This window comes from Oscarella lobularis, chromosome 5, assembly GCF_947507565.1.
Source record: "Oscarella lobularis chromosome 5, ooOscLobu1.1, whole genome shotgun sequence".
Classification (NCBI taxonomy): domain Eukaryota; kingdom Metazoa; phylum Porifera; class Homoscleromorpha; order Homosclerophorida; family Oscarellidae; genus Oscarella; species Oscarella lobularis.
Window position 1 is genome coordinate 704,392 of NC_089179.1, and position 24,500 is coordinate 728,891.

At 48.9% G+C, this 24,500-nt stretch overlaps 9 protein-coding genes across 14 annotated transcripts; 6 read left to right on the forward strand and 3 right to left on the reverse strand.

The window, feature by feature from the left end:
* Nucleotides 1–23: 23 nt before the first annotated feature.
* On the forward strand, nt 24–4,339 carry LOC136187524 (histone-lysine N-methyltransferase SETD1A-like). The gene is made up of 10 exons (XM_065975137.1): nt 24–154; nt 208–323; nt 383–484; nt 552–864; nt 974–2,518; nt 2,571–3,200; nt 3,258–3,472; nt 3,528–3,644; nt 3,694–3,951; nt 4,026–4,339. Exons 1-10 carry the CDS (start codon nt 94–96, stop codon nt 4,197–4,199), a joined length of 3,531 nt encoding a protein of 1,176 aa, XP_065831209.1. The 5' UTR covers nt 24–93; the 3' UTR covers nt 4,200–4,339.
* On the reverse strand, nt 4,263–6,125 carry LOC136187534 (aspartate dehydrogenase domain-containing protein-like). The gene is made up of 8 exons (XM_065975154.1): nt 5,528–6,125; nt 5,328–5,475; nt 5,181–5,265; nt 4,981–5,124; nt 4,820–4,925; nt 4,649–4,769; nt 4,433–4,587; nt 4,263–4,383 (listed from the first exon to the last, which is right to left on the reverse strand). Exons 1-8 carry the CDS (start codon nt 5,583–5,585, stop codon nt 4,346–4,348), a joined length of 855 nt encoding a protein of 284 aa, XP_065831226.1. The 5' UTR covers nt 5,586–6,125; the 3' UTR covers nt 4,263–4,345.
* Nucleotides 5,394–7,475, forward strand: LOC136187530 (protein ANKUB1-like). The gene is made up of 3 exons (XM_065975147.1): nt 5,394–6,556; nt 6,613–7,053; nt 7,107–7,475. The coding sequence occupies exons 1-3, from the start codon at nt 5,641–5,643 to the stop codon at nt 7,349–7,351; spliced, it is 1,602 nt and encodes a 533-aa protein (XP_065831219.1). The 5' UTR covers nt 5,394–5,640; the 3' UTR covers nt 7,352–7,475.
* LOC136187527 (serine/threonine-protein kinase ULK1-like) lies at nt 7,410–11,045 on the forward strand. Of its 3 annotated transcripts, none has more exons than XM_065975142.1 (21): nt 7,410–7,475; nt 7,525–7,643; nt 7,694–7,792; nt 7,851–7,976; nt 8,030–8,066; nt 8,117–8,167; nt 8,218–8,343; nt 8,396–8,469; nt 8,520–8,621; nt 8,674–8,732; nt 8,787–8,869; nt 8,920–8,964; nt 9,016–9,083; nt 9,152–9,967; nt 10,026–10,138; nt 10,194–10,312; nt 10,365–10,453; nt 10,505–10,546; nt 10,596–10,643; nt 10,693–10,783; nt 10,836–11,045. In XM_065975142.1, exons 2-21 carry the CDS (start codon nt 7,545–7,547, stop codon nt 10,898–10,900), a joined length of 2,352 nt encoding a protein of 783 aa, XP_065831214.1. In that variant the 5' UTR covers nt 7,410–7,475; nt 7,525–7,544; the 3' UTR covers nt 10,901–11,045. The 3 variants fall into 3 exon arrangements, with proteins under 3 accessions (XP_065831214.1, XP_065831213.1, XP_065831216.1); XM_065975144.1 differs by lacking the exon at nt 7,410–7,475 and having other exon boundaries at nt 7,496–7,643; nt 7,851–7,892; nt 7,944–7,976; XM_065975141.1 differs by lacking the exon at nt 7,410–7,475 and having other exon boundaries at nt 7,495–7,643.
* A 104-nt stretch (nt 11,046–11,149) lies between these two features.
* On the forward strand, nt 11,150–15,329 carry LOC136187525 (centromere protein J-like). Of its 2 annotated transcripts, XM_065975138.1 has the most exons (14): nt 11,150–11,232; nt 11,290–11,900; nt 11,972–12,196; nt 12,259–13,038; nt 13,223–13,326; nt 13,377–13,470; nt 13,764–13,922; nt 13,977–14,040; nt 14,105–14,210; nt 14,270–14,423; nt 14,479–14,619; nt 14,681–14,754; nt 14,806–15,001; nt 15,059–15,329. In XM_065975138.1, the coding sequence occupies exons 1-14, from the start codon at nt 11,151–11,153 to the stop codon at nt 15,200–15,202; spliced, it is 2,934 nt and encodes a 977-aa protein (XP_065831210.1). In that variant the 5' UTR covers nt 11,150; the 3' UTR covers nt 15,203–15,329. The 2 variants fall into 2 exon arrangements, with proteins under 2 accessions (XP_065831210.1, XP_065831211.1); XM_065975139.1 differs by having other exon boundaries at nt 11,207–11,900.
* Nucleotides 15,229–16,922, reverse strand: LOC136187535 (probable 18S rRNA (guanine-N(7))-methyltransferase). The gene is made up of 12 exons (XM_065975155.1): nt 16,805–16,922; nt 16,712–16,749; nt 16,564–16,659; nt 16,425–16,507; nt 16,273–16,369; nt 16,124–16,220; nt 16,014–16,064; nt 15,873–15,958; nt 15,774–15,819; nt 15,662–15,720; nt 15,414–15,509; nt 15,229–15,353 (listed from the first exon to the last, which is right to left on the reverse strand). Exons 1-12 carry the CDS (start codon nt 16,844–16,846, stop codon nt 15,299–15,301), a joined length of 846 nt encoding a protein of 281 aa, XP_065831227.1. The 5' UTR covers nt 16,847–16,922; the 3' UTR covers nt 15,229–15,298.
* Nucleotides 16,923–16,924: 2 nt separating this feature from the next.
* On the forward strand, nt 16,925–18,680 carry LOC136187532 (45 kDa calcium-binding protein-like). Its single transcript, XM_065975150.1, has 10 exons — nt 16,925–17,161; nt 17,211–17,318; nt 17,379–17,432; nt 17,490–17,670; nt 17,727–17,911; nt 17,981–18,082; nt 18,140–18,227; nt 18,281–18,321; nt 18,376–18,435; nt 18,489–18,680. The coding sequence occupies exons 1-10, from the start codon at nt 16,937–16,939 to the stop codon at nt 18,576–18,578; spliced, it is 1,134 nt and encodes a 377-aa protein (XP_065831222.1). The 5' UTR covers nt 16,925–16,936; the 3' UTR covers nt 18,579–18,680.
* Nucleotides 18,681–18,686: 6 nt separating this feature from the next.
* LOC136187526 (uncharacterized) lies at nt 18,687–22,715 on the forward strand. Its single transcript, XM_065975140.1, has 25 exons — nt 18,687–18,815; nt 18,869–18,984; nt 19,034–19,163; nt 19,220–19,306; nt 19,356–19,613; nt 19,665–19,838; nt 19,898–20,035; nt 20,083–20,220; nt 20,275–20,321; nt 20,375–20,471; nt 20,520–20,630; nt 20,683–20,786; nt 20,834–20,899; nt 20,951–21,044; nt 21,096–21,212; nt 21,263–21,310; nt 21,362–21,436; nt 21,491–21,600; nt 21,652–21,739; nt 21,796–21,891; nt 21,947–22,057; nt 22,106–22,207; nt 22,254–22,362; nt 22,412–22,485; nt 22,539–22,715. The coding sequence occupies exons 1-25, from the start codon at nt 18,714–18,716 to the stop codon at nt 22,584–22,586; spliced, it is 2,640 nt and encodes an 879-aa protein (XP_065831212.1). The 5' UTR covers nt 18,687–18,713; the 3' UTR covers nt 22,587–22,715.
* LOC136187536 (serine/threonine-protein phosphatase PGAM5, mitochondrial-like) lies at nt 22,636–24,484 on the reverse strand. 3 transcript variants are annotated; one of them, XM_065975156.1, is made up of 4 exons: nt 24,133–24,484; nt 23,084–24,067; nt 22,890–23,023; nt 22,636–22,833 (listed from the first exon to the last, which is right to left on the reverse strand). In XM_065975156.1, exons 2-4 carry the CDS (start codon nt 23,615–23,617, stop codon nt 22,683–22,685), a joined length of 819 nt encoding a protein of 272 aa, XP_065831228.1. In that variant the 5' UTR covers nt 23,618–24,067; nt 24,133–24,484; the 3' UTR covers nt 22,636–22,682. The 3 variants fall into 3 exon arrangements, with proteins under 3 accessions (XP_065831228.1, XP_065831229.1, XP_065831230.1); XM_065975157.1 differs by having other exon boundaries at nt 23,084–23,823; nt 23,871–24,484; XM_065975158.1 differs by having other exon boundaries at nt 22,890–23,020; nt 23,084–24,484.
* Between the last annotated feature and the right edge of the window lie 16 nt (nt 24,485–24,500).

Here is a 24,500-nt window from a genome sequence, read left to right on the forward strand (position 1 = left end):
ATAATTGCCCAGTGTGCGTTAGACACGCACCCCGTATAACGAAATGTCTGCAAGCAACAAGAGAGCGTTTTGAGCCTGTTGAAGCGTTCCACGATGGCTGACGACTCCGTCAAAAGCTTTCAAGGAGTTAAATCCACTTGCTCTCGACCTCACGGTCGGCAAACTTCCCCTCTATTGACGCATTTTTCGATTTTCTGTCTCGTGCAGTTCCCGGACCTCCGCCGCCGGGAGTCAAACGACGCGATTACAAGCTTCTCATCGATCCCGAAATACGCGGCAAGAAACATCAGAAGCTCTATCGCTTCGAGGGCCAAGTAAAAGGGGTAAGAAGAAGGGAAAAACACGATCGCGAGAACGCACGCCTCTCTTCCATCCTGTACAGGAGCCGCCAATCGTCCCGACCGACCCGCGAAAAAACTCGCTCTACGTCATACCGCTCGCCGCGACCAACGAACCGATCGATTTACCCGTCCCCGAATTCAAGGTAGAGATCCTTTCGCATTTTTTTTATTCGCCTAACGCGTTCGCATCGCGCGCGCGCCTTCCACCAGATCGATGAACACTACGTCGGAACGCCACCCCTGCGAACGATTCTCTTCGCGAATTTGAACGATAACGCGAACGAGGACTTTTTACGCGATTTCTGCGCGAAACATCGCGGCGGCGGCGGCGGCGGCGGCGGCGATGGGGACGGCGACGATGTCGTCGAACTCGTCACCGTTCATCGACATCCCGAAACGGGACGTCATCTCGGTCTCGCGTCGGTTCGATACAGAACGGCGTCGATGGCGTCGGAGGCGATCGATTCGTTCGACGGTCGATCGATCATGGGACGCGCCGTCTCCGTACAAGCCGATCCGACTGGTAAGAGAAGAAGCGGGAGGGAAAGCCCCCCCGACTTTTGCTTTTTAATTTTACCGCCTTCGCGGTGGTCGGTGGGGGCGGGGTCTTAATACTCCTCCCTTGTGTGTAGGTGATCTTGCCTCTCGACATATTCAATATGCGATTGATCCCGCGCGCGCTCCCAAACCGCCGAGTCCAGTGCAAAAGGTGCGTCGAAGTTCGTCCGTTGACGACACGGCTCCCGATTTGTCTTCGATTGCTCAACTGCCGAGTCAAACGAGCAGTCTATCCTATCGTCAAAAACTGTCGAAAATGCTCGCTGGTAATCCGGAAATTGAAGCGGTATCTCCGTCCTTACCTAGTCCAGAAGATGAGATTAAAACGACGCTGCCGCCGCCGCCCACACCACCACCCCCTCCTCTTCCTCCACCTCCACCTCTACCTCCATCTTCTCCGCCTATGCCTGAAAAATCAGCTTCCAGACCACCGTCTCCCAAATGTCTGTCTTCTTCCGGTTTGGCTGTCACAAGCATATCGACATCTCCTCGGCAACCGGTTGCTAGCGGCGCATTATCTCCGCCGCCGCTACCGCCGCCGCTTCCATTCAATGAAAAAAAGGCGAAAGTGAGCGGCGGTACGGACGAGGCGGCGGCCGGCATGTCGGCAAGCAGCGGCTATAGCAGCGCTACAAACGGCGTCTGCACACCCGATGATCAGAAAGCAACGACACCGCCGCCGCCGCCACTTCCGCCGCCGCCACAGCCACCTCCCCCGCCGCCGCCGCCGCCACCGCCGCCACCACCACCTCCCTCAAACGAAAACGTTGAAGCCGAAGACATGGATGTGTCGTCGGGATCAGAAGACGGCAGAATGACGACGGGTCTTCAACCGCCGCCGCCTCCACCACCGCCGCCACCTCCAGTACCATCATCATCATATGACTATCATTGCAATGGGGCAAATCGTCATGACTATCGCGATCATTATTCTCATCATCGAAGTGACTATGATTATCACCACCACCACCGTCATCGGCATCATTATCATCATTACGACGAACGGCAGCAGTCTTACTATCACCGTCGAGACCGTCGCGACTATCACTACCATCGCTACAGACGCGACGATGACGACTACGATCGACGTTCCCATGACCATCATCGATCCTATGACGATAATTGGCCTCGTCACGATCGTCGTCACGATCAACGCGACAGGGAGAACGACGACGACGAGACGAATCGTCGTCGCAATAAAGAATCCTCGCGGCCAATCAGCGTCGTTGATCGGGTGATGGACAAGACGAAACCCGACGTTCAGGTTGCCGTTCAACGTGATCTTTATCGACGTTTGGATCTTTGCGTGATGGAGGTCTTGGACTCGTGGTGGAAAGAGAGAGAAGACGAAGAACGGGTGAAGCGCGAAGTGGCAATTTCGTCCGCCGTTAAGCCGGTTGCCGTCGTCGATTCCGGTTCGACGGCGTTGCTCTTGAGCGGATTATCGGTCGACGTGTCGCAACGTCTGAGTCGAATTGGGCCCGTTCCTAAGCTGCCGTCGTCGCGACGAACGCAACCGCAGCAGCCGCCTCCGCGGTTTTCCGAATTTCGCATGAATCGGCCGACGATACAGCGGCAGGAGTCGCGAAAGAGATCGAGGTCGTGGTCCGAGAAAGACGGTACGGATGTAATAGTTAAAAAAACCGTCATATATTTTGAATGTTTCTGTAGAGTCATCAGAGAGTGAGGAGGAAGAGGAGGAGGAGGAGGAGGAAGGTTCGGACGTCGGCGAAGCGACGGCAAGCGAAAACGACGATAGAAGCATTTGGAGGAGCGACACGAGTGATGACGAAAGCGATGACGACGACGACGACGACGACGACGACGAATCTCTGGACGACGAAATTGCGGCGGCAGTCAGAGTTGGTCACGTGAAAAGCGTTCGCATTGATGACGAATATGAAACTACAAACAACGATTATTTGGATCGAGATGAAAGCGCCTTGCCATCGTCGCCGCCGCCACCGCCGCCGCCGCCACCGCTGCGGATTTCTGTCGTAAAAAGCGAAACGTTGAACGAGACAATTGAACAGCAATCGGATGATCATTTCGTTCATGTGACCAACGAGCGGCAACGAGACGAGAGTTTCGTCAATGCGGCGTCGGAACCCGAACCTTCGCCGCCGTCGCCAGCAAAACCCAAATTTTCGCCGCGAACCGAGTCAGAAGACGAGGCAATCGTGCGAAAAATGATGGACTCAATCGACGAGGAAGATCGGCTTATGCTGAAGGCAGCGTTTCAGAAACTGCGCGACGAAGACGATCCATTGGTGGAAAATCTTCACTGGTCATATCATCCAGGTAACCAAGAAAATACAGTATACCTATATGCTATTATGGGGTTTTTCTATGTTCCAGCGCATCCACCTGAATCGCCTCCGTCCTCGTCGTCACTTTCAGTCAACAATCTCCACTATCACGGGCGATCTTCTCCCGAAAGGGAACGAGTTCACTCGACCGGCGCTGCTCGTTGTGAAGGCTACTATAAGATTAAAATGCCCGAGAAGGCGAAGTACGTGAGAGTGGGCCCTTTTGGCAAGGACCCTCTCAAAATATCACATACGCCCGAACAAGTACGTATACATAGAGAGCAAACACAAAGCCCTTCATCTTTTTCCTCCCATATAGGATAGTACGGTAGTAGAGAAGCCTAAGCAGCAGAGGGTGAATCGAGTGCTATTTCGGCGTCTTGCAACGGAATATGCGACAGCCAGCATCTCGTTAGGATCCTTCAATCAGCTAATAGTAAATTCTGTAGCCAATCTGATGATACCACATCTTTTTTCTCTCTCAGATTCGCAAGAAAAAGATCAAATTCGCCCGGTCGCGAATTCACGGCTGGGGCCTCTTTGCCATGGAACCGATCACCGCTGACGAGATGGTGATCGAGTACGTGGGCGAAATGGTACGTGATCTCGTCGCCGATCAACGCGAGGGAGGCTACGAGCGACGGGGCATCGGTAGCAGCTACATGTTTCGAATCGACGCAAGCTACATCATTGACGCGACGCGACGCGGAAACTTTGCTCGATTCGTAAATCACAGTTGTGAAGTAAGAGAGCAAGAGAAAAAAATACGCAAACGGCAGACTAATTATCTTTTTTTTTCTCTTATCTTTTTCTCTAGCCCAATTGCTATGCCAAGGTAATAACGGTTGGAAGCGAAAAACGCATTGTTATCTACTCCAAACGAGATATAAAGCTCTACGAAGAGATCACGTATGATTACAAATTTCCGTTAGAAGAAGAGAAGATTCGTTGTTTGTGCGGAGCTCCGTCGTGCCGAGGAGCGCTGAATTAGAGAAAATTGTGAGTAAAGAAAGAGGAGGGTCGGTTCCCCCCTCTTTTTGCCTTTCATACAAAATTGTAGTGCAAAAAGATTTTATTTTTGTATAGTTGGTTTTTTTGTAAATATACGGCGGTGGCGGCGTTGCAAGTACAGCGGTTTCAGCAGAGATGAACGCCTTTGCCTTTGCCTCGGGCAGCTACGGTGGGGGCAATGCAACCACGACAAGGAAACGGCGCGTTTTTTACCTAACATGCTGCTGAGTAGAGATGCGTACGTTCCCGAGCCGGTCAGTCGGCCAATCGGCGCCGGATTGCTTCTCGTCGTGCGCACGTGAAATTGCTCGCCCGACGACGAATCTCGCGGACCGTAAACGTCGATTTGCGTGATGTGACAGTCGAGACTGAAGCGAAAAAGAAACTGCGTGCATGTTAATTACCGAAGGCGCGCGTGCGCCAGCTCACCTCGGATTGGCCACGAGACTACCGCAAACCTCTCCAAAGCCGAGATTGTGAGCTGCTATAGCGGCGGCGGCCATTGTATTGACATTGCGAGGAGCGAGAGGGCAGAGATCCCTGACTGGACCTGGAACACCAATGAAGAAAACGCGAATTTCCCGCCCCGAGCGACGATACCGTCATAGAGGACAGTTTCTTTCTCAGTGACTAGTGCGTTCTTTTCGGCGAGGTTTCCTATCAGCTTAAAGCTCTTGGGATGCTTCTTCATCGTGATTTTCAAGCCCTGTGATTCGGGCGTGTCACGGAAAAGGAAGCCGTAGGCGTGGCCGTACACGTACCGTCAACGTTCCTCTGTCGGCCATCTTTCGAATGTCCATCAGACCCCACATGGCACCGCTAGGAATATAGAGACCATGCATCGTTGCAGCGTCTCGCAGTCGCCGATTGGTGTCCGGATCGGCCATCGCCGTAGGAGACGAAGCCTGGACGCGCGAAGGGGGTCACGTGAACGCAATCCACGCAATCCACTATACAGTACCAGAAAGTCTGCTTCTTTCAAAAATGCCTCTCCCCATTGCGAGACTATCGAAGGATGAGCAACTTCGACTATCAAATCCGCTTGCCTTACAAAGAGATTAGCTATCTACGTGTTCCTACGCGAAATGGTGCGTTCTCTGCAGATCACCTATCGGGAAACTGCGACAGATCCCTCAAAATGTGCTCTTTTTTCAGTTGACAGCTTGCGTCATCGAATGCGGCTTCGCTTCTGTTCCAAACGAATGCTAATTCGAATTCGTCCACGCGTTTCAGCACTTCTTCGGTCAGGTATCGTCCTACATAGCACGATCTTGTCGTTGATTCGACTCGGTTTGCCAAAAGGCCTACCAAGTCCGCCGTAGCCGACAATTCCTACGCGTAGTCGTTCGCTCGCCATTTTAGACATCCGGGCGCCCACATCGCAGTGTTTACTGCTAGTTTCCGTGGCTATCGCGTTCGAGATGAAATTTTTTGTTGTACACGAAGGAAAAGTATCGACGATCGAGGCGGAAGAAGCGTCGCCGGTGGGCTGTCTCAAAGCGCTCCTGCGCGACAAATTCGACCTCCGCGACGTCGATCAGGGCAGCGGCAACAGCAAAACGGTCGTCCTCTCCTACAACAGCACTCCGCTCCAAGACGATTGGATCCTAAGCGACGTCGGCGTTCCATCGGGCTCGACTCTTCATTTTCACGTCGCCGACGAAAAAACGCCGTCGCTGCGTCTATTCTGCGCATTCTCCAACGAAACGGTCCAACTGTTCGACTCGCTCGACCCGAGCGCGCGCGTCGCCCAGCTCAAGCGCGTCGTCGTGACGCGTACGGGCGTACCGTGCAGCGTCTTTCGTCTTCTCTTCGACGACGCCCAACTGTTCGATTGCCACGATCTCAGCCATTACGGCATAAGCCGCGGATCGACGATACGCATGGAAACGTGGGACGGCTGGAACGCCTTTCTCAACGCGACGCGAAAAGGCCAATCGAAGCAAGTCGTCGAAAACATCGTCGCCGAAAGCCCGGAAACGGCCGAGTATCAGCGACGCGTCGCCTTATTCACCGCCGCTCATTTCGGCCACACCGATTTGGCGGCAGCCATGCTGAAAATGGGAGCGCATCCAGATCGACCCGTCGGCGAGCATCCCGCTCGACGTTGGTGCGCCGATCGCGCCAATCGGCTTTTCTACGCAGCGCCCGTTCACCAAGCGGCCGCCAACGGGCACTTACCCGTATTGCGATTGTTTGTTCGTCATAGTGACGCGTGCGTCGCGGCACGCGACGGAAATGGGATGACTCCGTTGCGATTGGCCGCCCTGCGCGGGCACTTGGATTGCGTTGCTTATTTGAAGCAGCAACGATGGCGAAAGGGAAACGAAAATGATAGTAAGAGTCTCGTCAAGTGAACGAATTTTTTATAATTGTTTCTCTTCTCTCGGCAGTCAGTCACTCTGTTTTTTCAAAAATTAGAGACTGGAAGGAGTCGATTAAGATGAAAATGGCTTATGAGGCTGACGTCGGAGGGAGCTGTGGCGATGGTACTGTCGGAATAAAAACTGGACGGTTTAAGCATCGCATACGTCCGCCCTTGGTTGGATCGGCAATTTTTATCGATGGGCTTCACAAGGGCATGCAGAAGTCCGACAATTACGTGACGCGATTGGACTATCGAGACTTTTCTGATTCCGATAATGAGCAGTCCGGAATTTCTATGTTTAACGCGCCCACTCAGCTTCATCACAGTTGGCCATCTGTCAGGGAACGGGGTATTTCTGACAGGGAAACCGCAGTCTCAACTCGAGAACCTCTGCTTCCTCCGCTAAATGTAACTGCAGCTGCTTCTGCTCCAGCTGTGCCTAATGAAGTTTCTATTCAAAGTCGAGGTTGGGGGAAGATAAATTTGGGTCCGTTAGTTGGTGACTTTTTTGCTGTTTAGGGAAGTCAACGTCAATGCATCGGCTGCCTCAGATACGTATGGTGGAGAAGACAAAGGCTGCTTATGAGAATTATAGAGGAAAAACGTGTCGCGAAAACGTGCTGTTTTGTCTCGACATTGGCAGTGCATTTTCATCGAAACCGTGGCTCTCGCAACTTCGAGTTGCAATGAAGGTCAACAGTAATGCTATTCGACGTCCAGCAGCTGCAGTAAAGTTGGACTCCAAAAAAATGGCACACAAATAGTAGATTTAGTTTTATATTTAGGTGATTATTTGCTTTTAGTGTCCGTATATTGAATAGTGCCCGGATTTTTACACGACGTTGCATCTAAATTTAGGGTTTTCAAAAAGCCAATCATTTATCTGAAGTACTTCATATCAACGCTCAAAGCCGTGACGTCACTTGTATCTCCATAGCCAACAGTGAATAACTCTATATGGCCCACACCGAGTGCATTGGGGACTTTCAATACGAAGTCAAGGATCTTCTTGGCCACGGAGCTTTCGCGCTTGTCTACAAGGGTCGAAAGCGAGACGTAAGCGCGCGAGAACGAAGGGAGGATCCCCGTGACGCATTTTTTCTAAGGATCCGTCCTTCTTGGTCGCCGTAAAGAAGATCACAATTAAACATCCGAGCGTAAGTAGAACGAGCATTGCTCTTCAGAAGGAGATGGACATACTGAAGGTGAGAGTCAGGTCACAGCGTGAAAAATGATGACGTCATAGACTGGTTATTCGCACAGCGAGTCAACCATAGTAACGTCGTCAGGCTCTATGATCACAAGGTACACCATCTAGCATGCAAAGACCTTTTTCACTCGATCTTTGTACATCAGAAAACGGAAAACATTCTTTTTCTTGTACTTGAAGTACGTCATCTGTAAACATGCACACTTATATATAAATTTAATCATTTATCTAGTATTGCAATGGTGGCGACTTGGCCGAATATTTACATGGTATTCACCTCTTGTTCTTTTTTGCGCACTGCTCGCATTCCTTTTTTTAGTCAAGAAAACGCTGAGCGAGGAAACGATTCGTCTGTTCCTACGTCAGATAGGTTCGTTTCGACTGAACCTTCGTTTGCTCTACGAATCCGGGTGTCGATAGCTCGAGCGATGAAAGCGATTCACGAATTAGGAGTCATTCATCGCGACTTGAAACCGCAGAATATTCTCTTGTCGCATCCACCGGAGATGAAGAATCCGGATCCCCAACACATAACGTTGAAACTGGGTATGATGTGCAGATCTACGAGAGCGTGTTTTTCAAAATTATTTGCTCGCAGCTGATTTTGGATTTGCGCGATTTTTGGCTGAAGAAAGCATGGCCGCAACGATGTGCGGATCTCCCCTTTATATGGCAAGTAATTAAAGCGTTTGTTAATTATTTGCTATTCAGTGTCCCTAAAGGCACCTGAAGTACTGATGTCTAAGCAATACGACGCCAAGTGTGACCTTTGGAGTATTGGAACGATTGTGTATCAATGTCTTTTCGGCAGGGCACCATTTTCCGTCAGTATTGTTCTATTTAGAATTTTTTTTTCTTATGGGGAGTTTATTATAGGCACCCTCACCGCAGGCTTTGAAGATGTTTTACGAGTCAGAAAGGCATCTGGAACCTCGGTGAATAACTAACATCATTCACTCTGCGATTTTTCTTCTATGTTTTTTAAATAGGATGGATAAAACGGTGTCTGACAGTCTAAAAGACCTCCTCACGCATCTCCTCCGAAGAGATCCTAAGACTCGAATGCCCTTGGGTGAGTTATTCACAGTCTCTCGAGTGCGTGTTTTCTAATCGAATTTTCAGACGAATTCTTCACCCATTCGTTTATATTTGATCGGAAGACAGCGGGTAAGTAGCCACAAGAGTTGCAAAAACTCCGGCATCACACACGTCATTTAGTCTCTGAACCCGTTCTCATTCAACGTCGAGTGACGAGCTACGTCAAGGGCCTTCGTTCACCAAGCTGCGTTAGTATCGATTTTTCCTCAACAATATCCCACAAGACAAAAAGACGAATCTTATTTTTTTCTTTTAGTCTCCGTTGGACGACGACTATGCCAACGTGTCGGCTCCGCACGCCGAATCCTCGTCGTCATCGTCGGAAAAGCTCTCCGAAGAATTGTTTCACCCGTCGTCATACCAACCGCCGTCTCTGTGCCGAGCGTTGAGCACCGACGATCTCGTCGAAGGAGACGATACGGAAGACGAAGAAGACGAAGAAGACGATGGATTTCTCATGGTCTATTCGGGTTCGCGACGCTCTCGGAGTCGAACGGCGGACGGCGATGAAGACGCTCTCGTTCTCGGCGGACCGACGTCTTTGCCTGTTGCCATCGGGTCGCCGTCGTCGCGCCAACACTCGTCCTCGTCGCCGTTCCGATCCAGACGCCGATTTTCGGGCTCTCGTCGATCGTCGTCGCAACAAAGTTCGCCCAAGTCTGATCCCAGTTCTCTGCCGTCGCCGTCGTCGACCGCTCTGACGCGACTCTTGTCTTTTGCTCGTTCTTCGTCGCCGACTTTGCAGGTGTCTCCGTCTTCTCGAGCTCTTCCGGCGGCGTTCGCTTCGTCGCCTTCGCTGCCAAAGTACGTTCGTCGTTCTTCTGATCACGATGGGACGCTAGTACGACGATGTCACACTGACGCGACACTCGACGGAGGCTTCCAGCACCGTCCCTTTGGACTTTATTGTTCGCCGCCTAGTAGCCGTCCCTTGAAATCTGGCTTTGCCTTATTTTCCTCGCCTCCGTTTATCAAACGACAGCAGTCGACGTCGCCGTCGACGGTGTTATCGCCGGAAAACGACACGCTCGGCTTTGCGCCTCCTACACTGGCGAACGAAACGATTATGGATGTACTACGCCTTTCCCATAATATTCATAGCCTGTTGAGTTTTTGCTTTGTTTTCACAGGAGTCCCATACAAAGGCTTTGAATCAGCTTCGTCGCGTCTCTGATTATTGCAAAGAAATCTTGAAAGTTGCAGACAGGCTGAGCGTAGAGAGTTTTTCATCGTCGTGCTTAAAGTGGGCCTGCAGCAATAGTCTCGTACGTTCTATTGATTGGGGGAGGGGTTTTTAGGAACAGCGAAAAATTGTCTTTGTATTTATTGTGCGGACGGCTGCTCTCAGAGTCGCTGCGAATGGTCCTGCGCGAGTTTGGAGGGGAGCAGATGGGGGCATTGAGAGTAGCGAAGACGAGTGAGACATAAGGTCGTGTTGATTTATTGTAGCACTGTTTTGTTTTTGTCAGCTGTGAAGGACGTTTACGATTTGCAGCAGCTCTGTTTTCAGCAGTGTGAGAAAATGACTGTAACAAGCCAGAGAAGCCGCGTGACACTCGTAAGATTGCCCAGTTTATATGTCATCTGTCTGATTTGTTGTTGATGTTAGGCGGTGCCAGAGAGACTGATTTTTTCTCACGCAATGGAAATGGTAATTATTTAGAAAATCTAATATATGATTTACTAAATTGTTTGGGAAGTGTCAAGTGGCTGTTTTGAAAGTTGCTGCTGGAACGGTTTCTGATCAGGTAGATGCATACACGGCGGTCGTTTTGTCAACCATCTCTTGATTTTTAGGGCCTGTTGGAATACAAGTGCGTGCTGCGACTGTTTTCATGTCTGTTGGAAAACGTTCGTCGGACTGAAGACAAGAGAATTATTCAAGAAGGTGCGTGAGTTTGTACAATTTGCACGTAATTTATTTCTCGAACTAACGATAGGCAAAGACACTTTGGAAACCTTTCTGCGGACTAGAGAGCCTGCGTTGCATCTTGACTGTGACTAATTGCCAGTTGGCGCGTTATATTTTAATTAAATGCATTTTTCATTTTATTTGACATTGCTCAAGTAATGTAATTTTGTTTTTTATTTACACACTGCATGTTAGTCTGGATCTCAGGCCACACCGTTGTGATTGGTCGACGATGAGACTGTGCTGTGTCAACGTTTTTTAGCTATAAACTCATGAATTTGCGCAACAAGGTATGTAAATGGCAGATGGACACTACCTACTGTGCCCCACCTACTGTACATATATGTATTTACCCGAACAGAGCACATTCCCGGATAAAAAATGGCTCACGCGCGCAATTGTCAAAAATAGTCGTTTCCGACTCGGTAAGGCCGTCGTTTGCCTTTCCAAAGGTACACCTTGACTCCCGAAAACGTTCTCAGCTGAAAGCATGGCCTCGGTGGGATCTTTTCCCGAGAATAGAAGGCGCAGTCCTTTCGGGTCGCCCGCACTGATTGCGGCCGCCGCCGGCGCGCAATTTCAACTGACGAACACTCTCGCTGACGGCCCTCCTCGTCCGTCGAAGTCGATCGCGTCGAGCGAGTGGCTGAAGAAGTTCCAAGAAGCCGTCGAAATCCAGAAGCGTCAACAGCAATCGCTTCTCCTTCAGCAACAGCGTCAAATAGAGGAACTAAAAAAGGAGCAGGATCGCGTTCAGGCGGAGCTCGAACGACAGAAACGATCGAGAAATCGAAGCGAACCGACGAACGACGACGGCGATCACGAGAAAGAAACGATAGCATCAGTCGAATCTTCGCCGCCACCATCGGAAAATTTTTCTGACAAAGAAAACGCCGCCGACGACGAAAGCGTCAGTGAAGATGAGAATATTGAAGAATCTTTGGTAGGGAAAATGTCTAAGAGCACTCAAGGTCATCGTGGTGGTGGTGGTGGTGATGATGATGATGATGAACGGCCTATTAGGCCCGCTTTGCGTAACGACGAAGAGTCGTTTGACCAGTTTGTCGTTGCTCAGATGCAGTTGGAACGACAGGTCATTTGAATATTTCTTTCTTTCTTTCTTTCTTTCTTTCTTTCTTTCTTTATCTTTTTCTATTTTCACAGGGTGGCATGCAGCTCGTATCCACGCCATCGAAAGCTTCCGCTAGGACGTTTCTAAAAAAGGGGCAGGGTCTCGCTCGTTTTCTGGGTCCAAAACAAGCGCAGTCAATTGAAAACGACGTCAAAAAAGACGAAGAAAGCGACGAGGAAGAAGATGGGCAATCACCAGACGAAGACGATATTATACCCGATTCCTCATTTCAAATTCGCTCCAAGGAAAGACTAAAGGTAAAATGAATATTTGATAGTGTAGCTCTATATCCAGTCCATCGTTTTTTTTTCTCGCGCAGCACGAAGAGGAAGAGTTAGAGGAATTCGAAATGCTAGAGCGCGCTGTCGACGAGACTTCCTTCTCGTCGCAATGCTCTCTCGTTCGAACGGTGATATCGAGAGCGAGTCAGCCGAAACAGATGGAGGAGAAAGACAAAAGAAACGAGTCGTTTCACAGCGAAGAGAGCGTCAGTCTTTCAACGAGCGTCTCCTCTACTCTCGTCGACGACGAAGAGAGAGAGGACTGCGTTGAGTCGAATGAGCTCGAATTCGATGACAAGGAGACGTGGGATGAAGAGGAAGAGGAAGAACAACAGGACGCACACGAGGAAATGAGCACTGACAATCGCGCATCATCTATAGAAAATCCACTCTCTTCGCGACCAGCTCAACGGAAAGTGTACCGGCTCTCGAACCAGGGGGAGCAATCGAGAGGAATGCCTTTAGACAGCAGCAGCAGCAGCAGTAGCGACGATGAAGATGAAGATAGTGTGGGTGGGGCATTTCCTTTCGTTGGTTCGGGTCCCAAGTCTTCTTCGTCGTTTCAAATGGCTTCTTCCCCGCCGACGTCAGCTCTCGTAGCGAAACTGTTTCCCGCTCTTCAGAAGAGTGCTACTGCTGCGTCGGCTTCCGCTGAAGTTACAGCAAGGGAGCCGAAGCAGCAGGCTGCGACTGGCGGAAGAGGGGACGACGAATCGGCGGCGGCGCTTCGAGAAAAACTCGCCGATTTGGAGCGCGAGATTGAACGGTTCAAGGCGGAAAATTCAGCTGTGACTAAGCTGAAGGCGGAGAGAGAAAAGGTTAGAGTTAGTTGGATCCATGAATCATGCCGGGGGAAATGCGACTAAATAATTTTATTACGGCTACGCGGCGTAGAGGATGCTATTTTGAAGGAAAACGAGAGGGACTGTGGAATTTTTCTCTCATTTTGTCTTTCGTGTTCCTTCCCCGGATAATCGACCATCTTCCCTCTTTCGCACGTAGGCGCTCTCCGATCTTCATAAAGAAAAGATGGACTTTAAGAAATGGCAGGAGGAACAATTAGCTGAGTTTGAGTCGTTAAAGGAAAGCGAAATGCAGAAACTGAGGTTTGATGGTATCAATTTCGAGACGTTCGTGCAACCCCATTCATATGCAGAAAGGAGAGACGAGTGTTTGAGCAACACAGGGTCGCTTTGCAAAACAAGCCAGACAAGCAAGAGCGAGAAGAGATAGCTGCCTTGAGAAAAGAGGTCAGAATTCAATCGATCGATCGATTAGAGTTTGGGGCCCTCACCCCCGAATTTTTGTTCGATTCATTGGGGCTCCTGCCCAACGTTCATTAAACGAACGGTACGCACGGAAAAACTTCGTAAAAGACTTCTAAGGCGAAGGCGTGACGTAATAACGAAATCTTACGAAAACGACTTAGCACTCGGCTTTTGACTCGCCTTTCTTGATTATAGATAGAGTACTTTCGCTAGTTTCTGTTTCGTAGCAGTTTCTCCCTCGTTGGACGTACTTGGCATTCAAACTGTTTTTTTAGAATGATGACCTACGTAGAGAGCTTGAAAGACGAGAAAAACGCTGGAATGCAGCAAGTGAACGATTCAAAGCGAGGATCAGCGTATTAGAAAAGGAGAATGGAGAACTGAAAGACGAAGTCAGACAAATGGAGGAACAAAGATTGAAGAATTGGATGCAGGTAGTCAAAGAGGAGTGTCCCGCGTGTGAGAAGTACTAGCTGGCTTGTTTGTAGAGCTTAGATGTCAGCGAGGAAAAGAAGACAGCTGGGAAGATGTCGCCTGATACGGTTATACAATGTGAGAATTGCAACTCGTGTTACTGTTGACTTTAGAGTCTTACATTATTTATTATTATTGCTAGCGAGAAAGAAGGAGGCCCAGCCTGCAAGAAAAATGGCTGAAGGCCCTCGTAAAAAGCTGGCTGACCAGACAGGGGCAACCAGCTTACCCTCTTCGTCTATAAAAAAGTATTGATATACCCTGGAAAATGCTAGAAATTATCATAGATAGCTACGCGTTATTTAAGAGTTGAGAAAAGCGGCGTGAGACAGCCAAAGAAGGCCGTTCACTTTATCGATGACTCTGTGTCTTCAAGCGACGGCGAAGAGAAAAGGCCTCTGCCTGTAAAGACTAATTTATCTGCTGACAAAGTGAAGAAAATACAGCATTCAAATGGAAAGGTACAGATGGAAGACAAAAATCATCCTACGTCTTTGAGGGTGATAACTACGTAAGGTGGAAGAAATCAGGCCTGACGGTTCTCGCGCCATCGCGTTCTCTGACGGCACGAAGAAAGAAATCAGCGCTGACGGATTGAGCATAATTGTCTCGTTCAGCAACGGAGACGTACGTCATATATTTCCTGATCAAAAAGTGGTATGCAGTCAGATTCTCGTTCAATTGTTCTCTTGCTCAAACGCTAGCTCTCTTTTCCAAGATCTATTTCTACGCAGAGACGAAAACGAAGCACACAACGTATCCGGATGGCTTAGAAGTGCTGGAATTTGAAAGGCAACAATACAGGAAATGTTTTTACAGCAGCAAACTCAAATCTTTTTGTAGTGGTCAAGTGGAGAAGCATTACCCAGACGGCACAAAAGAAATCATATTCATTGACCAGACGGTCAAATACCTTTTCTCTAATGGATCATCTGAAAGTCTGTTTCCGGACGGCACCGTTGAGCGAGTCGCCGCCAACGGAGACAAGACAATAGAGTTTGCAAATGGCCAAAAAGAAATTCATACCGCCCAGTATAAGGTACACGCATTGATGACGCTTTATAGAAGCCCGTCGACCTCTCTCGTTCCTCGATAGAGACGCGAATATCCAGATGGGACGGTTAAAACGGTTTTTAACGACGGAAGGCAAGAGACGCGCTATTCCTCGGGTAGGATAAGAATCAAGGACTCGTCTGGCAATATTATTGCTGACAGTATGACGCCAGAACGGAGAAAGTAGAGGTCAGGTAAAGCGAGTTGGCTGACAACTTCATAGTTTAATTCTCATTTTCATCCCTTGTATTTGATTCTACTGTAGCTATAGACGACATGTGATTCAAAAGATGGGTCTTCGTTTTCTGCCCGTGTATTTGGTGTCGGGTCGCGTCTCCCTGAGCAAAGAAATCCCCGTCGCGTTTTTCTTTTCTAGAACTCGTATCGAACAGTCTCACCCTCTTCCCTGTCGCCTACGTCTCTCCTTTTTCTCTAAAATCCACTGTCGACTTTTCATAGGCACGCGCTCCTTTCCCTTTCTAGTATGTCTGCGCCTGCACAGAACGTGGTTAATCACTAGTAAGGAAATACAGTGGAACCCCAACCACTTAGAGTCATATCTTAACCATCAGTATTCACAGTGAACATTAGCGTGAATATATTGATTGGGGTCCCAAGGGTGGCGTCTCTACTGTAATCGTATCACCTTGCATCTGTGTACTGGACTGTGTTTCTCGCTTCTTCTTCTTCTTCGGTACCCAGCCCCTGCGCGTTGTTTCAATGTAGCTAAACGTGTAGAAAAACAAAGGTGAATTTACCTTGGGCATGGCGCCAGCCTCGCCACAAAAGAGACAGAGGAAATATCTATAGAAAAAAAAAACGTTTGTATGCTTCTAAATAGTTCTTTGGGGCTTTACTTTTTTGCTTTAGTACTATTTGGATAGTCGACAACAACTCCACCAGCAAATCCGGCACGAAGTGCCTGACCCGTTATCAATTCCATCTAAGCAAAAAAGGTGGGTGATGCAGTTGTTTGTGAGTGCGAGCAGATTGTGCACCTGAGCCGGATTTTCAGGGTAAAACTGAAACACGGCTCGTGCGCCACGAATCTGTTCCAAGAGAATGCGTCACTGCAATAAAAGATGCGCTGCTCAACAGTCAATTCTACCATCGATGCAAACAACGTGCTGAAAAATTGATAGAGCCGTTTTGCTGGATTGTGCGATTTCTTATCGGCATTGCACAGCCACTGAAGAGCCGATACGCTATTGGGAGGCAATCACGGGGATATCAAAAGGCGATCGACCTCCACGCTACCTGATGACGCCGTCGAATGTCCCTGGTTTGAAAAACATCCCATTACCCATGTCCGATAAGAAGAGGTCTCCCTCTACTTCGCGTTCAACAGCAATATCTAACACCAGCAACTCGTTCAAACGAGGGAGGAAGGCTGATGTTTAGAGACCCACTCAGCATGCTTTCACTTATGTCAATTCCAGCCCAATAGTGACCCTCTTCCGTTAGGGCTTCACCGCTCAGACCTGATCCACAGCTAAACCGCATTGATTTCTTCTTTTTTTGTTTGGCTACACGGATTTCTGTGCTTACCCGACGTCTAGAATGAAGGACGGTTGACCTTCAGGGAGGTTGAGCAGTTCGATGGCACGACTTGCCATCTGCATCTGAATTTCGATCATTCGAGAGCTAAAAATCAATACAGGTTGTGATAAAGATGCGTAGCTGTGCTGGTACTTACTTGCAAGTGTACTTCCTTGCTTCTTGATCGTTGTAGAACTTGATTAGAGCCATTTTTCGCAAAAGGGGTCTCGTAAGAATAGTTATTTCGTACCAATTCCGGCGGACCTCTGTGTTCTGGTCGACCTGAGAGCATGCTTCGACTTTTTAATGTCGCGCAGACCAAGTTTTTGCGAAAAATTATGCGGGACACTTCCTAAATACGTCCCCCGGATATATCTACACAATGTTGCGCAGTCTGGTGGCGTTTCTCGTTCTCCTATGCCCCTTAGCCGCATCAACTCCGCTTCGTCGTGACGCCGCGGCGACAAATAAACTCGTCGAAGACCTGATTCGACACGGAAGTCCAAAGCGAGAGGAGCGCGAGAAGGAGTGGCGCTCGCGAAACGGCGACATGATACCGAATCATTTAAACGGAATGCGAGTAGAACGAAACGGCGATTTCAACGAGGCAAGTCCAGTTACGAAAGAAAGAGAAAACGAAGAACGATGTCGCACAGGAGTTCGATAGCGAGGTCTTTCTGGGCGCAGCCAAAGACGATTTCAAGGGGCTTCCAAATGCCAGGGGATTGAAGAAGCTGAAGAGCATTTTCAATCAAGCAGACCAGGTATTACTGAGGAGAAATTCGCCTCGCGTTGAGCTTGTCTTGCAATACTATGGGACTTAGGATCAGGACCAGTCTATCAGCCAGACTGAACTAAAGGACTGGATTCATCAGAAGGTATTTGCTAACGAGTGAGGAGTTTTTTTTCTTGATCGCTGAATTTTCTCCTTCAAGATCAACGAGTACTTCCAGTCAACGCACAATGGCAACCAAGCATCATTCCGCAAGTTCGACCCGAACGGTGACGGAAAATTGACGTGGGATGAATACGTGCGGCAACTCCGCATGCCGCCGGGCATAACGCGACAAACGTTCACTCGCGTCGCGTCCTGGTTTCGACCCTATGTAGATAAAGGCAAGTGGCTTGTCATTCGTCTCTCCTCCCTCATGTTCGATATGAAATCTTTTCAGTTGGAACTGGTCCGCCTCCGTCCTCGAGAATTCCCGATCGAGATTTCACCGATGAGGAGCACGATGCAAGTCAATTGCTATCGAGAGATAAGGCCCAATGGGAAAAGGCCGATGTGGATAATGACACCGTTCTCGCCGTCGACGAATTTCTTTCCTTTCAGCATCCTGAACAAAGCAAGGAGACGGTTAGACTGACTAGGGAGAGATGATGTAGTCTCTGTTTTGTTTCATTATCGATATTCGTGTTCACTTAGCTGAAGGGATTCGTCGACGATCTCCTCACGGCGACGGATCAGAACGGCGACGGATTATTGACAGTCCAAGAATACGTCGGTCTCGACGAATCAAAGGACGAAGTATTGAAAAAAAATTGTACTGGTAATTGAACAGCTGGTTTTACCTCTTGTCTTGAGTGGTCTGACGAGACGGAGCAGTTCGCTAAGGAACGCGAAGCAGAGTTTCGCGATTTAATCGACCTCAATTCAGACAGCGTAGTAGATAAGGAAAGAAATATCGTCGTCTTGTCAATTCTTCTCGTAACAATTTTTTCCCTCAGGACGAGCTGGAGTATTTCTTGGATCCTCGTAGCGAGCAAGTGAGACAGACATACTATTGGCATGCATAAATTATATATATCCTTCCTTTTTAGTACGCCTATAACGAGGCTAGTCACCTTCTCTCGGTCGCCGACAAGGATAACGACAAAAAGGTTTTGATAGAATAGTGACGGACTGTACGAGTGACTTTGCCATCTGTTTGCAGCTCTCTTGGGACGAAGTGAAGAGCAACTATGACTTCTTCGTAGGTAGCCCTTTGGTAAACGTGAGTCAAACATTCCACGAAGAATTTTGAAAAAAACACAGGTAGACTACTTGAGGGGGGCGACACGTTTGTAGGGGAGGGAATTTATTATGCTAATGAGTACGCAACTGTAAATTGATTTGGTGTTCACGAGCCGCGTTATTAGTGTCGCGTGATTCGTTTGCAATGAGTCGCTCGCTTTTTCTCCTCCTATTCGTCTTGCTTCTCGACGACGCCTGGAGTGCTGTGAGTCTGCCGAAGATTTTTGGCGACCACATGGTCCTTCAGGTACGGAGAGCGTGTCCTTTCCGGCAGATGAGCGTTCACTTCTTGTTCTGCAGACGAACAGTGAATACGGTGCTCGAGCTTTCATTTACGGATCGGCCAATCCGGGCGAGGCAGTGACGGTCGACGCGCCGAGAGGTCCCTATTACACGACAGCCAATGAGCACGGCCGGTAATAGATGTGGCTTTGCTTGTTTTTGGCTTTTTTGCACGTTGTTTAGCTGGAACGTCATGCTTGATCCAGTGGGAGCATCTTCTAAGTCGTACAACATTACAGTGTCTGGAGAAGAAGGCAATCCCATCGTCTTTACCGACGTCATGTATGGCAACGTCATTCTCTGTTCTGGACAGGTAAAAGTGTGCAAATCTGATGGCGTCTATAGTAAAGGAACTGTGTTCTATTGCAGAGTAATATGGTCTTTGCTGTGAATGGCATGTTTAACGCTACTGCGGAGATAGCTGCTGCGAACCATCCCAACATAAGATTGTTCAAAGTATAATGACGCTTTTTAGAACACATTGGGCGATGTATTGAATGTATAGGTCGCTCTCAACACCTCAAGCACTCCTCTGTGGGACGTTAACGGGACGTGGGAGTTGTGCTCGCCTACGACTATTCCCTCTTTCTCGGCCGTTTGTTATTTGACCGGTCGATTTTCAATGGACATGCACTGGGGAGACGAGCCGCTCGGTCTCATCCAATCAGCGTGGGGAGGGACGCCCATCCAAGCGTGGATGTCGCCAGAGGCTCTTGCAAAATGTCCTTCCACGTCGCCGGGAGGTCAAAGTCAAAGTTTGGAGGTAGTACTTTTATTATATTGGAGACTAGAGTGACACAGTCTACTCGCCCAGGGACTTGACGTAGGCGGTCCAGGCGATCCTTCGGTGCTGTACAACGCAATGATTAATCCTCTGGTCGGTTTTTCAGTGCGCGCCGCTTTGTGGTATCAAGGCGAGGCAAATGCTCGCGAATCCAGCATCAATAGCACGAACGCGTATCGGTGCTACCTAACCAATATGATAACGGTGGCGAATACTTTTTCTACCGGCGGTTGAAAATGAATGCAAAGTCTTTCTTCTTGTAGTCGTGGAGAGATGTCTGGGGCATTGGTGATTTCGCGTTTCTCTTTGTTCAGTTGGCTCCGTACGGTTCTAGTACTGCTGATGCCGTATCTTACGTTCGTCAAGCTATGCTGGAAACTCTACCAAGCCCTGGAGGAGACGTAAAGCGGTAGTACTCGTTGACTTTTATGTAATAAGAGACTTTCAGATTGATACTACGGGAATGGCTGTGATTATCGATCTTGGCGAAGCAGATCACAGAGTTCATCCTCAAAATAAGACAGAAGTGGGTAGAAGAATGGCTCTTCAGTTATTACACGTCGCTCTGGGACTCCAGCAACCTGAAGTAGAGATGCTCTGCGGAGAATACGTTAGCAAAGACTCCCAACGTTAATCCTAGGTCAATTTTTCGGGTCCTTCTCTTGTTCGCGCATCAGCAATGTCTAAGTATCAAAGTTACACTTTAGAGTGAAGACACCAGTTGATTTTTTTTCTCTTAGTGGTATGGTGGTGATCGAGTTTGAGTACGCGAGCGGAATGTTCTGGAATGGAAGTCACGGCTGTGTTCAATGCTGCAAAGGCGCTTCTCCTGTTCAGGTAACTATAATGGAACGGTTTTATTGACTATATTTATTCACTGTGCAGGTGACCAGCGAAGAAAGAACCGTTGACAATGCGACGTGGTTCAACACTACAGCTACTGTGCAAGGAACAAAGTTGATTGTCAAGCCTATGGGAATGGCACAAAATTCTGTGGCAAGTTTTAAAATAATTACGTCTCAATGCTCAAGTCATCTCCCCTTTGTAGCCCAAAGCTATTCGGTTGAATTTTAATGATTTTCCCGAATGCGTCTTGTTCAACGAATACCTTTTGCCTGCTTCACCTTTCTTAGCCGCAGTGGAAACGGCCAAGTAAGTTTATCTGAATTGAATGACTACTACGACATTCTCATTCTCAGAGATAACGTCTTTGATGTTTTTCCCGTTGTTAATGAATTGAAGACTCCGCCGATGGGCTTCAACAGGTATCTATTGCCACGTGCCTTTGTATCTAGTGCGTAGCAGCCATGAATTAGCTGGAATTACTATCACTGTAATATTGACGAGCAGGCCGTTAAAAGCACGGCCGACGCTTTCGTTGCTACCGGAATGGCAAAAGTCGGCTATGAGGTATTTGTATGCTCGTCGTCGGGATAATTTCAGTAGGAACGATTGGCGTAGTTTGTTAACATCGACGATTGCTGGATGGTTGAAAGGGCGCCTGATGGAACAATTCAGGCAGACCCGGTTCGATTTCCATCTGGGATGAAGGCGGTCACCGATTACGTTCATTCTAAGGTAAGCAAATTTGCCACCCTAGACGCGTATGGTGCACACTTGTTGGGCAGGGATTGAAATTTGGTCTGTACACTGCTCAAGGCAGTCTAACATGTCAAGTAATCGCAAGCGTATTTTGCCAATATCATCTACCTGAACCGCGTCTATAGAAACGCCCTGCTGCTTATGGGCACGAACTGCAGGACGCAGCTACGTATTGCGAGTGGGGAATAGACTATCTCAAAGTGAGCGTTGCTGCTTGAACGAGCTGAAAAGGTAAAAGTAGCTGTACGTTTTAGATTGACGGGTGTGGAGGCATGAAGCATCCGAACAGGAGCACTTCCTGGCAACTGTTTAAACAGGGCTTTGATAAATGTCAGGAAACTACCGGACACTTTACTGTCATGAGGCATGATTCAACGAAGAGTGAACTTGTCCACAACAAACGTTGTATTGATAGTGTTGAATCCTGTGGCAGTCTTGCAGACGTCTGTCATTGGTATGCCCCATCGTACGCCAATCTGTGGAGAACGTGTGGCGATATCCAAGTAAGCATGCGTTTTTATTACAGTATCTGCCATAGCTGCTGCACTTGTTTATTTAGGCAACGTGGTCATCAGTGATGTCAAATTTGGATCACAACAATGTCATGGCACCCATCGCTTTGATGGGACATTACAATGACCCTGATATGTTGCAAGTAAGTGGCACGCTTTTAGGGACTTGCAGCGAGTAGCTTCAGTTTTATTTTTCAGGTGGGCAACGTTGGGCTAAGTGTAACGGAGTCAAAAGCGCATTTTTCGTTATGGTGCATTATCATGGCACCATTATTAGCAGGCACAGACATAGTTCACATGTCAAACGAGGTAAAAATATTTCAGAAAGTGTTCCAATCCCAACGCATTACTTCACAGACCCTGGCTATAATGACTGCTCCAGAAGTGGTAGCAGTCAATCAGGATCCACTGGCCAAGCAGGGAGTGCGAGTATCTCCGGCTAATGCTACAGGACCAGAGGTGCAGCCTTCTAACATACAAATAACTAACTCCAGCGGCACTGCAGGTCTGGGCTCGGCAACTGCACGACGGATCAGTAGCTGTTGCACTACTAAATAGAGGAGAAAAGGCAATGATGATCACCGCAACGTGGGATGAAATTGGTCTCCATCCAGGTAGAAATAAAGTACTCGGAAAAGAGGATTGTTTTCATTTCGTTTGAAGATTCCAAAGCTACGATAAGAGACCTGTGGGAGAGAAAAGATGTAGGCACTGCTACAGGGAAGTATTCTTCGAACGTAAGCGACTGCATTGCTCTGTGAAAGCCCTGTACATTTACAAACCTTTCAAGGTGGAATCTCACGGCGTTTTCTTGTTCAAAGCAATGCCTACGTCTTAGCTGGTCTAAGCTGCGTAACGCCTGTCATTGGATTCGTCTTTGGTACTCGTCTTTCTCTGCGTTTTTTATTGTTTTTTTACACCTCAACTCAAAGTCTCAATTGTAGGTTATCAAGTCCGGCGGAAGGTGGCCAGCATCGCCAAGACTGCGTAGACCAACTCGCCCACTGGGCCGAATTGTCAGTCGAGTGATTCCACAGTTGGCAATGCTCATTCTCAGCCACGCTTCTGGTGGAAGCTGAAGAGCCCTGCCAAGAGAAACAGATACTAAAAGATGATTAGATAAGGCTGGCCATCAACCCACCTGCACACGAAATATCGAATCACGTTTGCATGGCAGACGATGATCTCGTAGCTATCCTCCTTTTGACTGACGTCAGCCCGATGGAAGAACTTTCGAAAAGCGGCTTCAATGCGAGCGCCATCTTGGAAGAACTGCTGGGTGAACGAAAACACCGGAAGTGACAAACGAACGAATTAAAATATTCTCTGACTCACATAATGCTCGGGCTTCCAATGGCCGACCGGCGGTTCCGGCTCGCAGGGGGCCCCTTCGGCGAGCATACTGCATTCGACGAGCGGAACGTCGGGAAGTTGCGAGCGAACGAGCCCTGCCGTTTCGCGCGCTCGCGTCATGTTCGACACGATCAGCTTAGCGTACGACAGATCGAATGCGCTAAGTCGCTTTCCCGTTTCGATTGCCTGTCGCCGACCGACGTCGGTCAAGCAGCGCAGCTCGTCTTGCGTCGGATTCTGATCGTACTGGCCGTGGCGAACGAGAATCAAGTGCCGTGACGCCGTCGGACGCTCGTTCGACTTCTCGTCGCCGCCGTCCGTTGTCGTTCGCGAGTTCTTTCGATGAGCTAGGCGATCGGCCATCGCTTTCGGATCGCGACGATCCCAATTGGCGTCCCACGACGTGCGCGGCGGACGCCAATTGTCGACGGGCTCGGCTGCGTGAACTACGTGACGACGGTAAAGGAGGAGAGCTCCGCCGCTGCCTAGAATGAGAGCGCCGATGGCTCTAGCCATTGTCTTCGCTGAAGGATCGCGAATGAGCGTGGACACACGTGATTTTTTGTCGAAGGTACAGTATGTGTGCGATAAATTACTGTAGGTATCTACATATCTACATGTAGCAAAAAAACCTATCTATCTCGTCTAAAAAAATTCTTCTAACGCTATTACGTTCATCATCACGCATCAAAGGCCAACTGCTGATTGCAAATATTGATTATCTAAAAAAGAGAAGGATAAAAACTGTTCAATTTGTCCAAGTACGTACCTTTTTGCGGCGCGTTCGTATTGGCGTTACCCAGGCCACACCACGTGGAGGTTCGAACGCAGTTTGTGGCCCAAAAATGTTGGAAGCGAGACCTTGCTTCATAGGCCCGAAGACGACCGGTACGGCCTGGATCGAGAACGGCTCTCCCACACCGTCCCCCCGACCGCGTCGTACCGGGGCCTCAAAGAGGCCGTAGCCTTTCGGGTGGAATGATGGAATTTATACACAAGAACCGAGGCTACCGTCTCGGGAGAGGACTTACGAAGCGATTGCCGAGTCCACCGATTGAGGGCCAAGCGTTTATTGTCCTGGGGGTCGGGTCATCTTCCGGGTATAAATTACTAATCCGAGTGAGGAAATACCACGAGACACTGGGCCCCCACACGTTTCTTTGGCAGTAAGTGGCAAACCTTAGCCAGACGCCCACTCGGCTTTAGCGCGGAACGCCTGACTTCGCAACTCAAGCCGTCCAACGACCCTTTGTGACCCCCAGTGCCGATCTTAGCGCCGCATTAGAGCGACGCCCATCCACTGTGCCTAGCAGTTTCAGTGAGGATCGACAGATGACAAAAACGCTTTGATGACCAACAACCAGCTTCCCCAGCTCACGATCAGCCTCAAAGGTTCAGC

Excerpts from the sequence above, each read along its gene's own strand:
- LOC136187524 (XM_065975137.1), top strand. The coding sequence starts at position 94 with ATGGCTGACGACTCCGTCAAAAGCTTTCAAGGAGTTAAATCCACTTGC. Across the intron at positions 155-207 it reads CACTTGCTCTCGACCTCACG|TTCCCGGACCTCCGCCGCCG; the intron begins GTCGGCAAACTT and ends TGTCTCGTGCAG. Across the intron at positions 324-382 it reads TCGAGGGCCAAGTAAAAGGG|GAGCCGCCAATCGTCCCGAC; the intron begins GTAAGAAGAAGG and ends CATCCTGTACAG.
- LOC136187534 (XM_065975154.1), bottom strand. The coding sequence starts at position 5,585 with ATGTCTAAAATGGCGAGCGAACGACTACGCGTAGGAATTGTCGGCTAC. Across the intron at positions 5,266-5,327 it reads CTGTCGCAGTTTCCCGATAG|GCAAGCGGATTTGATAGTCG; the intron begins GTGATCTGCAGA and ends TCTCTTTGTAAG. Across the intron at positions 4,384-4,432 it reads TCTACTCAGCAGCATGTTAG|CTGCCCGAGGCAAAGGCAAA; the intron begins GTAAAAAACGCG and ends CCCCCACCGTAG.
- LOC136187530 (XM_065975147.1), top strand. The coding sequence starts at position 5,641 with ATGAAATTTTTTGTTGTACACGAAGGAAAAGTATCGACGATCGAGGCG. Across the intron at positions 6,557-6,612 it reads AAAGGGAAACGAAAATGATA|TCAGTCACTCTGTTTTTTCA; the intron begins GTAAGAGTCTCG and ends TTCTCTCGGCAG. Across the intron at positions 7,054-7,106 it reads AGTTTCTATTCAAAGTCGAG|GGAAGTCAACGTCAATGCAT; the intron begins GTTGGGGGAAGA and ends TTTGCTGTTTAG.
- LOC136187527 (XM_065975142.1), top strand. The coding sequence starts at position 7,545 with ATGGCCCACACCGAGTGCATTGGGGACTTTCAATACGAAGTCAAGGAT. Across the intron at positions 8,965-9,015 it reads ATTTGATCGGAAGACAGCGG|TCTCTGAACCCGTTCTCATT; the intron begins GTAAGTAGCCAC and ends CACGTCATTTAG. Across the intron at positions 10,454-10,504 it reads AGAGAAGCCGCGTGACACTC|GCGGTGCCAGAGAGACTGAT; the intron begins GTAAGATTGCCC and ends TGTTGATGTTAG.
- LOC136187525 (XM_065975138.1), top strand. The coding sequence starts at position 11,151 with ATGTATTTACCCGAACAGAGCACATTCCCGGATAAAAAATGGCTCACG. Across the intron at positions 13,039-13,222 it reads TGAAGGCGGAGAGAGAAAAG|GCGCTCTCCGATCTTCATAA; the intron begins GTTAGAGTTAGT and ends TTTCGCACGTAG. Across the intron at positions 13,923-13,976 it reads GATTGAAGAATTGGATGCAG|AGCTTAGATGTCAGCGAGGA; the intron begins GTAGTCAAAGAG and ends GCTTGTTTGTAG.
- LOC136187535 (XM_065975155.1), bottom strand. The coding sequence starts at position 16,846 with ATGCTCTCAGGTCGACCAGAACACAGAGGTCCGCCGGAATTG. Across the intron at positions 16,221-16,272 it reads ACATTCGACGGCGTCATCAG|CGTATCGGCTCTTCAGTGGC; the intron begins GTAGCGTGGAGG and ends GCCTCCCAATAG. Across the intron at positions 16,065-16,123 it reads GCACGTTGTTTGCATCGATG|ATTCGTGGCGCACGAGCCGT; the intron begins GTAGAATTGACT and ends CTCTTGGAACAG.
- LOC136187532 (XM_065975150.1), top strand. The coding sequence starts at position 16,937 with ATGTTGCGCAGTCTGGTGGCGTTTCTCGTTCTCCTATGCCCCTTAGCC. Across the intron at positions 17,162-17,210 it reads GAAACGGCGATTTCAACGAG|GAGTTCGATAGCGAGGTCTT; the intron begins GCAAGTCCAGTT and ends GATGTCGCACAG. Across the intron at positions 17,433-17,489 it reads AGGACTGGATTCATCAGAAG|ATCAACGAGTACTTCCAGTC; the intron begins GTATTTGCTAAC and ends TTCTCCTTCAAG.
- LOC136187526 (XM_065975140.1), top strand. The coding sequence starts at position 18,714 with ATGAGTCGCTCGCTTTTTCTCCTCCTATTCGTCTTGCTTCTCGACGAC. Across the intron at positions 21,045-21,095 it reads TGGCAAAAGTCGGCTATGAG|TTTGTTAACATCGACGATTG; the intron begins GTATTTGTATGC and ends CGATTGGCGTAG. Across the intron at positions 21,213-21,262 it reads CCGATTACGTTCATTCTAAG|GGATTGAAATTTGGTCTGTA; the intron begins GTAAGCAAATTT and ends CTTGTTGGGCAG.
- LOC136187536 (XM_065975156.1), bottom strand. The coding sequence starts at position 23,617 with ATGGCTAGAGCCATCGGCGCTCTCATTCTAGGCAGCGGCGGAGCTCTC. Across the intron at positions 23,024-23,083 it reads ATTGGAAGCCCGAGCATTAT|CAGTTCTTCCAAGATGGCGC; the intron begins GTGAGTCAGAGA and ends TCGTTCACCCAG. Across the intron at positions 22,834-22,889 it reads ATTCGATATTTCGTGTGCAG|GGCTCTTCAGCTTCCACCAG; the intron begins GTGGGTTGATGG and ends TTCTCTTGGCAG.